This window comes from Typopeltis vanoorti, chromosome 10 (assembly GCF_054136105.1).
Source record: "Typopeltis vanoorti isolate ZY-2024b chromosome 10, IOZ_Tvanoo_1.0, whole genome shotgun sequence".
In the NCBI taxonomy this organism is placed as follows: domain Eukaryota; kingdom Metazoa; phylum Arthropoda; class Arachnida; order Uropygi; family Thelyphonidae; genus Typopeltis; species Typopeltis vanoorti.
The window spans coordinates 39,253,707-39,268,409 of record NC_143558.1 but is presented as its reverse complement, the minus strand read 5'-3'; the positions used below and the strand labels follow the sequence as shown (position 1 = coordinate 39,268,409).

Genomic DNA, 14,703 nt, shown 5'->3' with positions numbered 1-14,703 from the left:
TTTCTGCAAGCACTGTACATTAATTCCTTAACTATGTCCTTAAGAAATGTGTAACTTTTGCCAAAAACGCATTGTAATTTAGTTTGTGCGAAATTTATAACACACTTTTTGTGTAATACAACTTATTAATATGCTGAAATAATTTTTGTCCGTATTTGGCTGTAGGCTTGAAATTCGTTTTTCATATGCAAGTAAAAATATAATTCGTCCATAGTTTTTTTGGATACCAGTGTAGTTTTTACGTGGTACGTACTATGTTATTGAAAGTATGCTGAAATATTTGGTGACGTGTTGGCCGCTAATTAAACTGGTCGATAAAAATTAATGTTATTTTTACCGACCAGTTAAAAATCATGTTTTTTTTTTTGCTGGCAACAAAGAAATTTGCCATTTTTTTCTCGCGAAACAGGGTAGATAGAACTGATTTCACAGCGCATTTCTGAAATAATCAATATATAAATAAATAAATAATCAGCTAACTACTTTTATTCCCTTATAGGGAGTAGGCGAGGCCTTTTCACCTTATTTAGCTTTTGAATTTGGGAACTCTAAATAAACAGTAATATAAAATGCGTGCGTATAATGCTAAAGTTTAATCCTATATTGCTTGTCAGAGTAAAAACTAATTGCTTGTGGCAATTAATTTTTACTCTGACAAGTAATTAATTAAGTAATTAATTTTTTACTTTTATTCGAATTTCGTAGTAAAATTGAAATTAACAGATGAGCAAGAAATAATCTCAAAGAGAGTGTTTCGATGATGGTTCGAACGACTTTGTATTTAATATGTACCAACTTCTAGAGAGTATTATTGTAGAGTACTCATATTCGGATATTAATCCGATCGTGAAATGGTCGGAGAATTCAGGAAGCATCACTGACTGTGGGTGACTACATTTAACATGAAAAGTTGTTCAAGATCATATAAATTAATGGAAAGAGTTCGGAAAAGGATTGTGCAACACCTGTTCTGTAACTCAACCGATTTTCTCAACAACATTTGTATCAGAACACATTAATCAGATGAGCTTGTCTGATTATAGAGGTTATCAGGAGAATGCTATTTACTTATAGTGTATATCCTCTCCTGAAGTGTGGTGGTGATATTGTAATGCTGTGGATGCTGTTAGTTTGGATTAGGATTCCTTATCGTAGTGTCCCGAAAACGAACCCTAAACTTTTATTTGCATTTTGGACCGTTGTTTGTTTATGTAGTGCATTTCTATACATTTTCAGTTGTGTTGGCAGCTACGGAAATTTCACATAAAATCTAGAGAAGGAAATCCATAGAATAGAACCTGCTAAGAGGGCCTTTGTATCAAACCTGGTTGAATTCCTTAAAAATAGCCAGAGCAGCAACTTTTTTTTTTGTTTTGCATAATAAAAGTTCTTTGGAATGACTGTAGTTGGAGCTGTTTCGACGATCACACAAGTAAAAATTTCTTGAAAGTATAGAAGTTATCTTCATTATTCAGATTTTTTTTTAAATCTAAATTCCTTTTCTAATTTTATGACTAAAAGAGATCCGTTTACTGTCTTTGCGAGAGGCCGCATTCTTTTAGTCGTAATATTTAGGAAATCAGATACGCAGTCAGTCTCCAGATCTTACTATGGTCGAGGTTGAGTGCATTCTCACGCCGTACTAGATAAGAAGCAACGTACCTGATTTTGACTACTCTCTGTTTTCACGATGAAGCGTATTCTTTGTTTGATTCTACTGACAAGGGAAATTCAAAACCCGAGTTTTTGCTAAAAGGAAAAATTACACTTGCCTTGGTCAGAGAGTTATGAAGTTCAGGAAACTTTCCTCTAGTATAGGTGACTAGATCTAATTCATAACGGTCTTCTACAGATAGCGTCCTGAATGTCACTACGATGCTACGGAGGCCAAGTTTCGAAATAAATTATGTTCTTCTCATATTAGAACTTTTAGCAAACTGGAGACGTTGGTGAAAGATTAAATGGGTTTTAATTTATTGATGCCCTGCTTAAATAAATCACAGATACATTATAAACATAAAGGTGAAGAATTTTTAGCCAAGATAATAATTAGTAATCATTTTCCCGCAGTGACAGTTATTAATTTTGTTAATGTGTTCACATTTATTTGTTGGTACCATATGAACGACAAACATTTTCTAGTTCAAAGAATGGAATGGTAGGTACCATTCTGTTTACTCAATTGAAGAAGTTCGACTAAAAAAAGTCCATATTTCAAGAAAGTCAAGAAACATTCTCATTGATTTATTGCCATTGTTTACGAAGTATAAAGAAGAATATTTCTCTTAAAATATATATTTTTAAAAAATATTCATTCGTAACTACTACTTGGCTTATTAACTTAACTTAACATTCTTAACTACTACTTACATGATTTGTAACTACTACTTGGCATCTACGAATACCATACTTTTGAAGAGTGTATTGATTCATACAAAGTAACTTCTGCGCGTCATACAGAATTGAATTTGTCAGTTGTCAACATTCTTAATGCTATCTCGCTCTCCAGCAGATGCTCTTTGTTTATATCGTTGGTTCTTATTCCAGTGGTGGATCACTTACGTTAAGTAGACTCATATTTTAGTCAAGACAAGAGTGGATAACTAGATAGTGGAGGAAAGACTGCAAAGAACAGAATTCATAATTATATAATAGTCGAACCATACAAGTGTGTCTCATTTGGTCATGGTAGCATATCTTTCGTTTTTTAAACTGCCACTTGAAATGCAACAATCCTTCAGTTCTGATTACTGCAAAGCAATCAAAATTTACTCATCTGTCAGCTCAGAGAGATAAATCGATTTCTGCTGTCAGTTCAGATAGAGCAATTTGACTGTATCACAATGGATTACTATAAGTAAATTGAATTTCCGCGTTTCTCTACATATTACAGGAACAAGAAAAATAATCATCCTATATAAATGAATTACATCGCATTTTAAAAAGAGAATATTCGTTGATATCTCACAAAGGAAGATATGCATTTGTTGTATAAAATTTAATATTCTAATTGATTGGCGTGAACGGAAACACATGGTGTGTGAAATTTAATAGAATGAATTGATTTGCAGACATGCAGGATATTATTATATAAAAAAATTAAAATTATATATATATATATATATATATATATATATCAAGCTAAGAGATCAAATGTTGAACCAAAACCCGTTATTATCATCTGAAGATTGCTATTTATTTAAGGTTCTCGAAAATGACAATTTTGGCATCGCAAAACCTGTAATATAGGTGGGCAAGATTGCAGAGATAAAAAAGAATATATTGATGTTTTTCTTGAACAGCTGGAGGTTGCTTTCCTCGGAATAAATATTGGAAAGACTATTTCAAAAAATAGAGGTGGGTGGAATAAAAGAGGGGCATGGCATTGTTTCTACATATTCCCATGCTGTTGGAGGTAAATTAGTGCCTTCATTAATTCTCTTTGTTTATCGTAAGATATCAGTCTTACGCTAAACTAATAAAATGCTGAAAGCATTGTCATTGCTCTCTATGAAAAAAGCGTTGGAATAATAAAATATATACTGTAATCAAAAGAAAGGTCTTATTGAAAATGGCAGGAAACAACATAGATAAAAATAAAAAAGATATGTTACAGAAGGATGCTTGCTTTCATGATTTGGATCAGGAACTAACAATTGCATGACGGGAGGAATAAAAATTAATGGTACCGTGATAAATAACTGTCGATATGTTAGTTGGTTCGAAAACAGAAATAAAATACAAAAATCTTATGGAAAGCGTTATTTACTTGGGAAGTGATGTTGAGAATGTCCTAGACACAATTGAGATAGCTATTGCAAAATCAGCAATTATGAAAATGAAACCTATACTGTGCATTAACAAGCCACATTTGGAAAACCAGAACAAAAGATATGTTTTGTCTCAGTCTCTGTGGATATGATGCCTGTACTCTAAAAATACTTTCGAAGGCATTTCAAATGTGTGGGTTTAGAACTCTTTGTGCATCAACCCAGATTTAATTATACCATAAAAGCTATGTTAAAGTAATTTCTATTTATCCGGAGTAACACCAAAATCCTAATAATTAGTTATCAATCTTTACCTGAACTTGACATAGCATATAACGTACTTGTAGGCGCTTTTTTGGAGTGAATTTAAAACATAATAATAATAAATTTTGTTTTTCTTGAATTTAAAATTAAAATAATCCAATGGAGAATTCTTAGGGCAAATGTACGTTTGTTAAAATCACAAAGTATATTTCTGAATTACTCTTATTTTCTAAGTCATAAATTTGACCTCCAAACAACTTACTTTTAGGACATTATATGTTTGCTGACTTCCCCTCCAAAGATTTTAAATTTGGACATCGGACAATTCTCAAGAGTGCTGTGTTTCCTCCTCCTCCTCTGTGCCATGGATTCCCTAATTCATCCTATTATAAGAGTTGCCAGGTTAGTAAAATACTGCAATTGTTAAAAACCGTTTCTTTAAAACAGTTTAAAGCCTGTTGTTCGTGATATGATGTTATTGTTCTTGACGAATACCGCATTTAATTTTCTTATGCTTCTCCCAGCCAAGGTTGGGAAACACGTATAATACGTTAGTAGCTTGGGTGAGCCAAGGATTTTATTTTATATTTTTAATTTCTCAATTAATTACTGTATTTTTAAATACTTCTTTATACACAGATAAATATTTTCCATTGATATTTTTGTTAGCTGTCTCTAATCGATAAAAAGGTTGGATATACTACCTAGGCTATCACAGAGAATATATTAACTTTAACCCTAACTAAATAAAGGGGTATGATTGAAGGATTAGAGTAATTATTGCTAACTTCATTACATGTACCTCATGGCTCTCCTTCTGTTAGCCCTTCGATTAACTTAACTGAAACCGGTGCTGCTGTTGCTCAGCACCTAAACGGTGTCATATTAGTTCCAAATAATGAACACAGCGGCGAAGTTAATAATTAAGTTATTGACATATTTCCTGCCTTATCGCGTGTGTATTTAGGTGTGAACACTTGAACACTATGGTTAGTTTCCACACATAATGATGAACATTAGGACAGAATTTCTAGGCAGTTAAATCTTAAGTGGATTTTCACCTCGTAATGTTGTTTAAGATGCACTGTAATAACTTATTACCTTCAACATTAAACCACATTTTGAATCTAAACATACTTGAACTTAAATTTTCAGTACATTTTTCAGTAAATTTTCCCCACAGACTGAGCAGTACTTTTAAGTCACTTCAAGGTGGATAGGGAGAAAGCATTTTTTAAATGAGGATTTAAACCCATAAACAAATGACTATGGATTTGAACATTTTCCTCCCCCTGTCCGTCAAGGCAGCAAATTCATCCTTCTAAAGTATGCGCACATTATTACTTGTTACCGGTCGGCTTGAAACATCTCTGACTAATCAACAGTAAGAAATGGAATAATATCATTTCTGTTAAAATAAAAAGTGGCACAGTAATCAGCTTGGCTCGCTAATTTTGATCAGAGAATAAACAAAAAGAAAGAATTTCTTTTTTCTTTCAGCAAGTGATAATCCTTTTCTAGATATGCCAGCTGAAGTTTGTTTTAACTGTCACATTATCTATTTCTCTGAAAGAGATATGGAAAAATAGTTTCCATACAAGGATATAATTCTCACATATCTCAGTGAATTAATGGAAAAAAAAAACGAAACCTACTTATGAAACAAAAGATTGTTGGTGGTATATGACCACGGTGGCCAAACTGCGGCTCGCGAGCCGCATGTGAATCTTCTTAAGTTTTATTGCGGCTCAACTAACAAATAAAAAATATTTATAATTTTTCTTAATTTTCTATTGTTTTTAATTTAATTTTTCAATTAACTACACTGCTGTTCGGCAATGTAGTTAATTGAAAACTAGTGGTAATTCTTGGGTTAGGTTACAGAAAGCGGAATACATCCGAGTAGATGACATGAAGAGTGTTTTCAAGCTAGATATTAATCTAGCATCATAACTAGTAGATTGATAAATACAGTGATAGCATAATGCTTTTAATTATATTATTAATTAACAAGCATTATAAATTATCAGCCATATTTTTCATCATATAATTGACTGTTATAGGTGAATTTTTGTCGCATCTGGTATATATGAATTGCACAGCAGCGAATTTGTAGGAAGCCGTAGTCCAAGGCGTAACCAGCTTCATGCCTTTTGTATCACTTGGTTCAGCCTTTTTGGCATACTTGCTAAGAAAACACAAACTAAAATGTGATCTGAATAACATACTTTATTATTTCAGAAACAGTACATAAAATACAAAAATGATTAATTATTTTGATAAGTAAATATAAAAATAAATAAACACATCGGCTAACATCTTTTATTCCGCGAAGGGGGTAGAACTCCTTTAGCACCAACTCCTTTAATCCTTAACTGTTCCAGTAATTCGTGGCTATCGATGATTTTGAAGGCATCAGAGTGAGAGTACGACAAAAAACTGCCGTCATCTCGCGATACTAAAATATGACACTCATGTTGTTCTCTGAAATAGTGAGTTCAAAGGTTGATTTTTTTCTGAGATGCAGGCAGTTGAAATCCGCGTCTCCGTGATTCTACGAGGGAGGGGCCTGGAAAGTTCTGATAAACACCTAGAACATACGAGGATCTAAGAATATAAGAACATAAGTTACCTTCATAACATTGCTACTAACTATGCTCTTTCTTGTGGTTATATCAGTTGCTTTAATATAATTTTTTCTAGGTGTTTATCAGAACTTTCCAGACCCCCTTCCCCTTGTATGATGGACATATTATCTCAGTCTTTGTTTCTGTATGACTGCAGGTCGCAAAGACCAACTTTCTCTATCTGAGCCAGTCTCCTCAATTTCCTTCTATTGACCTTAGTATAGGATCCTCCCATCTCCGAGGTGGTCTACCAGTATGTCTGATAGCAGTTTGTTATTCTTGAGGTCCCATCTATTGTCTTGCATGCGTACTATACTATTTTTCCTTATTTCACTTTGTGCTATATCACCTTTCTTGCTTATCAGGCTCTTCTTTCTATCGCCCTTTGGATTGTTATGAGGCTTTGTTCTTCCTTTTTGTTTACCAGCCAACCTTTTTGCGTTTGTTTATTTCATCTAACATATCATTATCCATTTTGATTGCTTGTCATAAATGAATACTGCTTTGGTGGTCATGGCAGTATTCGTTTTTCATCTACTTTGTCTTGTCAGGATGCATTTGTAATCCTGCCATTCTACAGTGCAAATCGGTTTCACTCAACATTATTTTTTGTTCAAAATTTTGATGAGCCATCAGAACCACATCATCAGCAAACAGGAATATTTTAAAATTACCTCAATTTATATTTAAACTTCATTGTTTTTGAGAATATTTTCTAGAGTTGATGCAAATCGATTATGGGAGGAGAATCACATCTCCGTGTCTGACTCTTCTCTCTAGAGGTATTTTAAAGGATTTATTAAAAAATAAGAATCGGAGTTTTGAGTTTTGCTGTATGTATGTATGTGTGTGTGTGTGTGTGTGTGTGTGTGTGTGTGTGTGTGTGTGTGTGTGTGTGTGTGTGTGTGTGTGTGTGTGTCATGGCGGTATCTGTTGTGTGTGTGTTTTGAATTAATCTGATATATGGTTGTGCAATGCCTTGTTCATTTTAGTACCTGGTAAACTGCATTATGTTTTACTGTGTCAAAAGATTTTTTGAATTCAATAAATAGCAGACAAAGTGGAAAGCGTTATTCTCTTCATTTTTCCATATGATTGATTGTGGAGGATCCTTTCTTAAATTCTGCAATCTTTGCTGCTGTTTTCATATAGTATTTTTTGATTCTTTTTAGTATGTTTCTTGTGAATATTTTATATAGGTGGGTCCGTTTATAGTTGTTAATCTTTTCTTTCTCTCCTTTTTCATGGATGAGTATGTCTTAGATCATTTCCATTCCTCAGGTACTTTACCTTCATTTAAGTACCAAGTGAACCTTGTAAAACTCCGCGAATTAGAAAAAACTACTCCCTGTTTCGAAAAGTATTATGGTTTAAATTAAGAACACAAAAGGGGATATTAAATATATTAAATTCTTAATAATTTAATTGCTATAATTAATTTTCGTTTTTGCCATTTTTTTAAAAATATTTCTTCAGTGATCTCTGAAGCTTTTGTTGCTATTGTTTGAAAACGAAACGTTAAAAAACAATTTTCTATTCACAATTGTTGAATAATAATAAAAACCAATTTTCTATTCACAATTGTTGAATAATAATTTACAACAATGGTACGGATTAAGCAAATAAAACCAAATTACGAGTATCAATACCCAGCAATGAAAGCTTGAAATACTAGTCAGTATGGACTAGCTTTCTTTTTTAAGACGCTATTAAGAATTTCGTTCTGCATATACGTATAAAAACAGGTAAAATATATAAAAATTAGAGAAAAATTAATGCATTCTGTTTGAAACGGTTTTATTCATTGTCGTTGAGATAATCGACATCATTTAGGATATGTGATCTCTGTTTGTGTTAAACTTGTCCTTCACTTTTTTGTCCACATCTTTCTCTGTTGCAATCTCTTGCCGCTCGTAATTCTTAATAACTAATTCTTTCTATGCAATGTCCTTGGTACCTGATCACCTTTCTTATTATCCAGCGCATCCACAGCTCATTTGGTATAGACGATACCCTTTAGTTAGAGAGACTCTGGTTTCAATTTCCGCTAGGATGCGAAAAGCTTTTATAAAATGTAAGTTTTATAAAAGCTTTTATAAAATAAAATTAGCCGGTTTCATATTATGTGGTAGCAAACACGCAAATAAAATACACAATACACTGGTCTCGTAGCATTAACAAATAACATATTATGTTCCGAAAAATAAGCCATTCCTTTTTTCTTGATAGTCAACATCTATTCTTGTGGTGCATAAATATTAAAAAGGCAGAATATATTAACATAGTGTTAGTAATTTTTAAATTATTCATGATTATATTAATTCATGTAATGCCATCATTCAAATTAATGCCATGATCATAGTACTATTGACAACAAATATATTACGGTCCTCTGTATGGAGGTGTTCTGCTAAACTTTTAATGGGATAAAATGCAGTTACACTTTTGTTTGTCATTCCTCTCCTTTCTCTAAGATAATAGCAAAGTAATGGGAATATAATTAATGATGATGCAAAATTAATTTAAAAAAATAAATCAACAGGCAAATAGGCCATGAGATGAGAACACACGCATTTTACAGACAAAAATACTGTTGTTGTTGATGGGCGGTATATGGCTTTGTGAGATGTATGTAGCGGAGCGGAATAGATTGCCTCCCGTGATGAGTCCTTGGACTCCTTGAAGGTGTTACGTAATAATAATCGTCATCATCATCATCATCATGCGTATCAAGGATTTAGGCCTAGCATGGCCAGTTCCGGCCTTAGAAGTCATCATTTAAGAAGACGTCCTGGTTTTCTTTTTCCTAATGGCTTGTACTTTAAGACTTGTTTTGGTAATCTTTCTGTTTTCATTCTTTGAACGTGTTCCATCCATTTATGTTTACATTTTTCAATTTTTTTATTACTGGTTCTTGGTGGTTTAATTCTATCATAATTTCTTTTGTGATCAAATAGGGTGTACTTTGGAGTTTTTCTCATAAACTTCATTTCTGCTGTTGTTAATCTTTGTTTGTCTTTTTGTTTTATTGTCCAGATTTCGCTTCCATACATTAAGATGGTAGGGCTAATGTATTCTATACTTTTAGTCTGGTTTGTTTTTGAACTGGTTTAAATATATAGTTAATTACACCTGTTATTTTTAAATATTTTGCAATTTTTACGTTTATGTCTTTTTCATTTTCATATGTGATCATACATCGTAGGTAGTTAAATGAATTCACCTGTTTTAATATCTTGTTATCCATTATTATTTTAGTTCTTGCTGGATCTTGTCCTTTAAAGGCCATAGTTTTTGATTTTTCTGTTGATATTATCATGCCATAATCTTTGTATATCTCAGTTAGATCTAAAATAGCTTTCTGTAAGTTATCTTCAGAATTTGTAATTATTATTTGGTCGTCGGCAAAGAGGCGAGTGTTTAAGTTTACAGTAGGAGAAAGTTTAATTCCTTGGTGTAAATTTTTATTCCAGTTTATTATTATTTCATTTAAGTAGATATTAAAAAGAGTTGCTGAGAGGGGATATCCCTGTCGGACACCTTGGTTTATCTCTCTCGTATATGATAGCTCATGATTTAATCTTATTTATATTTGATTATTTTCATATATATATACTTGTGATAGCTTTAGGATATTCTTTGGTATTTGTCTTTCTTTTAATATGTTAAATAATATGTTTCTTTTAACTTTGTCAAATGCTTTTTCAAAGTCATTAAATGCAATATGTGTTTCTAAATTGTATTCTCTTCTTTTCTCTATTATTAATTTATACAAAAGGCTGGGTCTGTACATGATCGTCCTTTTATAAATCCATTCTGTACTTCTAAAATAAAGTTTTCGGAATATTTCACTAGTTTGCTATTTAAGATTCTGCTATATATTTTGCAACAGGAATTTAGTATACTGATACTTCTATAGTTTTTAGGGTCATTACTGTTACCTTTTTTAAAGATAGGAATCACAATTGCTTTTTTCCATTCTATTGGGAGGATATTTATTCAACTGGCATCTAGATACCAGTTGAATAAATTTTATTTAAAAATAATAAGAGTCTTTATTTGAATCTTGTTCCTGCGTATTTATATAATTCTGAACCTAGCTTATCTTCTCCAGGTGATTTTCCGTTTCTTGTTTCTTTCAGGCCGATTTCTAATTCTTCTTTAGTTATTTCCTTTTCATTTTGGTTAATTGTTTGTCAGTTGTCGTTTTTAAAATATTTGTCTGTCCACAATTCTGTGTAGTAATTTAAAAATTCTTCTAATTTCAATTCTGTGTTAATTTTATGTTTTCTTTGGTATCTGCATTTAAGTGTTTCAAAATCTTATGTACATTTGGTCTTATTTTATATAAATCATGTTCTAAATCAGAAACAAATTTGTTCCATGATTCTCTGTGTCTTTTTCTGACTTCTCTTTTAGCTATGGCTCTTATTCTTTTATATTCTATTTCATCTTCTAATCTTTTACTGCTTACCTATTTGTGATAGGATTCTTTTTTCTTTTTGATTATTTCTTTGATTGTATCATCCCAGACCTTCAGTGTTTTCCTTTTATTGAATTTTTTGGTCTTTCCTAAGCTTTCATTTGCTTCTGCATTTAGTATCGTTTTTATATTAAGCCATTCTATTTCTATTTCTTCATTTTGTTTTATTTTATCTAGATTTTGGTTAATTCCTTGCTCATATAGCCATTGTGCATTTGTGTCATTAAATAGTCTAGTTTTATAAAGAAATGTTTCAATTTTTCTTTCTGATTTTGTTACTTGTAACCATTTAGGTGGTAATCTTAATTTTATTTTAACAAGGAAGTGGTCACTGTTTATTTTATATACTCCAGTATTAAATCAGTACTATATATTGCTCATATATAATACCGAAACAATTACAGAATATAAATAAAATTATTAAAGGTTTCTCATTGATGACTGGAGTGATGATTTCTGAACTAGATCTTCGGAAACCATTAGTTTTTTTTTTTTTTTTGTCCGAAACTTCAGCACATTTCTGGTTCTGAATGCTGTTTAAAACATTCCAAGTGTTTTGATTGTTTATGACTAGGAGTGAGTCATCTTATCTAATGATGTGTTTGTGTATCATATAGCCAAAATGTGTTAAACGTTTTTTCTCATTTCATATCTGAACGATATTCATTTGCTATTATTTCATCAGACAGCCTTAGTATGAAATATTCTAAACACAACAACTTGTAATACGAACACATTAACTCTCATTTTCTTTCTTCTTCGTTTAATATCTAATGGCAACCAAGTCATTAAATTCTTCTAGCACGGGTTTTCAGTGTTTGTCAATGCGCCACGTGTGTGACCTGATTTTCTATCGATCCGGCAAAATGGAATAAATTGAAATGGTTTTATTTTGCAGAGCATTGAAAGAAGACGAAGAAGAAAATAAAATCAAATTCATTAGAATTGCATCTAAGTTTCTAAAAATCGGTGATAGCAGTTTCCCTCAAATATATTAGCCAATTTTTTGTTCGCCTCTTCGGTGTTATATTTGACTCATAAACTTTTCATTTGAGATCGAATAAAATTTTGTTTGCAGTGCTTTAAGTATATTATTTAAATTATGCGTACTCCATCTATGACTAAAGCTAATTCATGGAGATGAAATAGGCAATAAGCTTTATTTTAACTGCGAAGAGCCTCTTCAAGCATATCCAACTTAACTAGTTTCGGATTATTTGATCCTTTTCAAGAAGTGTGTGTGTGTGGGGAGGGGGAATCAATCAAAAACGCCAGTCCCTCAAAAGTGTCAAATATTAAAAAATATTTCATTAACATTCATGTCCTTTTGGTTGAAGAGACCTGAGTTCGAATCCATTCTGCGATAGGGAAAAGAACAGAACCTTTATTAAGGTTTTTCAGCTAAAGTGAGTTATCCAGTTTCGTACCTAGGCAGAGGATTTTTCCTTCGGACACTTTAAAAGCAGTCATATAATTCAGTTGAGTTTATTCTGGTCAAATAAACTGAAGATGTTATTTATTTCGTGTGGGGTCCCCCCCCTTGTCTCAGCCATCCCTTAGAACTGGTTGAGCCCTCCTAATGAGGGATTAAGTATGTATTTTATGACTGTAGATCCGTGTGTGTGTGTGTGTGTGTGTGTGTGTGTGTGTGTGTGTGTGTGTGTGTGTGTGTGTGTGTGTGTGTGTGTTTTGTCTCTTATCCAATCAAAACCCATTAAAGTTTACTTTTCATTTATATTTAAGTACTGTTTGATGCTTGGTTATATCTGCATACATCTCAGTCTCTTTCTCTTTGTCTAGGTGCGCTTTTTTTACCACATATATGGACCCCACGTTGGCGATTTATGCCTTACATGCATCGAATTTGACGATCATTATCCGGAAGGAAGAGAAATTGAACTGTGGCGTCTATATGGAAACCAAGGAAAGTTATGGCACCGGGCGAATGTCACTCTCCCGAATATCGATTACAAGTAAGATATGATTTATAGTCCGTAAGTGTTACCTGGAACAATGGTTAATTCGTAACTTTCAAGCCTCTTAGGAGGCTCATTACAAATGAAAATTAAAATTTTAAGAATTATAAGAAGTCAGATCTAAATGCAGATCCAACTTTGACATCCAATATGTTTTCATATTAAATTTAACATAAATGTCTTTTAATAATGGTTTAATTATATAAATATGCATTTAATTACTGTTTTAATACGTTTTCCTTTCCAGTTATTTACTTAACTTTTCTTTTAGTCATTCCGATCAATATTGTAATTAACGCTTTCAAAGGTTTCTTTAAATGCACAGCGGGGGGGGGGGGTTGGATCCTACTTGTTCTTAATCTTTACCTTGGATCCGACATGATTACTATTACGATGTTCTTAACAAAATAGAAGGTTTCTAGTTGATTTCTAATACAAATATAGAGAAAATTTATATTTATAGACTGCGCGACTCTATATCTGAATTAGTTCAAGAATTGAAGAAAAATCAACCTTCAACTATCTCTCCTTAAAATATATACTGGCCGAGTATATTTAACTTACTTAATTTACTCGCATTGGTTCGAATATTTTATGAATGGTGCAGTAAAAGAGATTCAGGCAAAATACAACTTTAGATAAGCAAAAACAAACATTTAATTTTAAAATCACAAATTATACACTTAAGATCAATATACTAAATAAGTTATTATAAACACTTCAGCCTTTCTGATAATAAAGTCATGCAAACTCAGACAATGGTAATTCTATTATCTGTAATACAGTCTTCTCACAGTTCTTTAAGTTCTAAATACAATAAAATCGCAGTAACACCACTTTACAAGCAAACACCTTTAAATTTACACTTCAGCTAATTTCCGAAATAGTTACTGTTAACATAAGGAAATTCTAGGATGAAACTCACACACTTCTCTGTATAGGAATATTAAAGGTTGAAATAATCTTACCGATAATCTTCTATCTTCATCAACTTATACACAAACACTTTATATAACCGTAAACACTTTTAACAATAATCGGCACTCATTAAAATAAATCTTCAAAGCATTAACTGAATTAATTAATGGTCACTATACACATAAACAAACGTTCTTGCATGAAGTACTACCGATCACTCATGAATTAAGGCAATACACAATAATTCCTTATCTTGAAGTTTTATATGCACAGTTGTTCACTCTTCCGGCATTCAATTAATTCTTTAGACACTACAATTCTAAACACAATTAACGGTAAACTTCAATTTTTACAGCCTCTACTATTCTCTAGTTACTCGATGCTTTATTTCAAGATTCTGTGTGTCCTTGACAGGTTGGCCCTGAAATTATATCTCATTTCAAGTATTGCTAGTCTATTTAGTAGTCACTCAGCTGTCTTCCGTAGCTATAATTGTTATTCTACAACTTATTAGCTAACCGCCTCTCGACTAGTAGACTTTATTTAGTTGCTTGAATGACTTGCCGACTCGCTATTATCGCACTGTGATTTTCGAATGCCGATTCCAACCTAATGCCAATCTCTCTCTTATAAATCTCTAATGCTCCCCTTTTCCAGCGTTCCTC

At 32.2% G+C, this 14,703-nt stretch overlaps 1 protein-coding gene across 3 annotated transcripts in view; it reads left to right on the top strand.

Annotated features, from left to right (window-relative positions):
- LOC150102353 (leukocyte tyrosine kinase receptor-like) overlaps positions 1–14,703 on the top strand; it is a 535,474-nt gene that overhangs the window by 429,116 nt on the left and 91,655 nt on the right. For all 3 annotated transcript variants that reach the window (XM_090398770.1, XM_090398769.1, XM_090398768.1), the window contains 2 exons: positions 4,303–4,436; positions 12,945–13,117. In XM_090398770.1, coding sequence (XP_090254896.1) covers positions 4,303–4,436; positions 12,945–13,117 — 307 coding nt within the window. The remainder of the gene's footprint in view (positions 1–4,302; positions 4,437–12,944; positions 13,118–14,703) is intronic.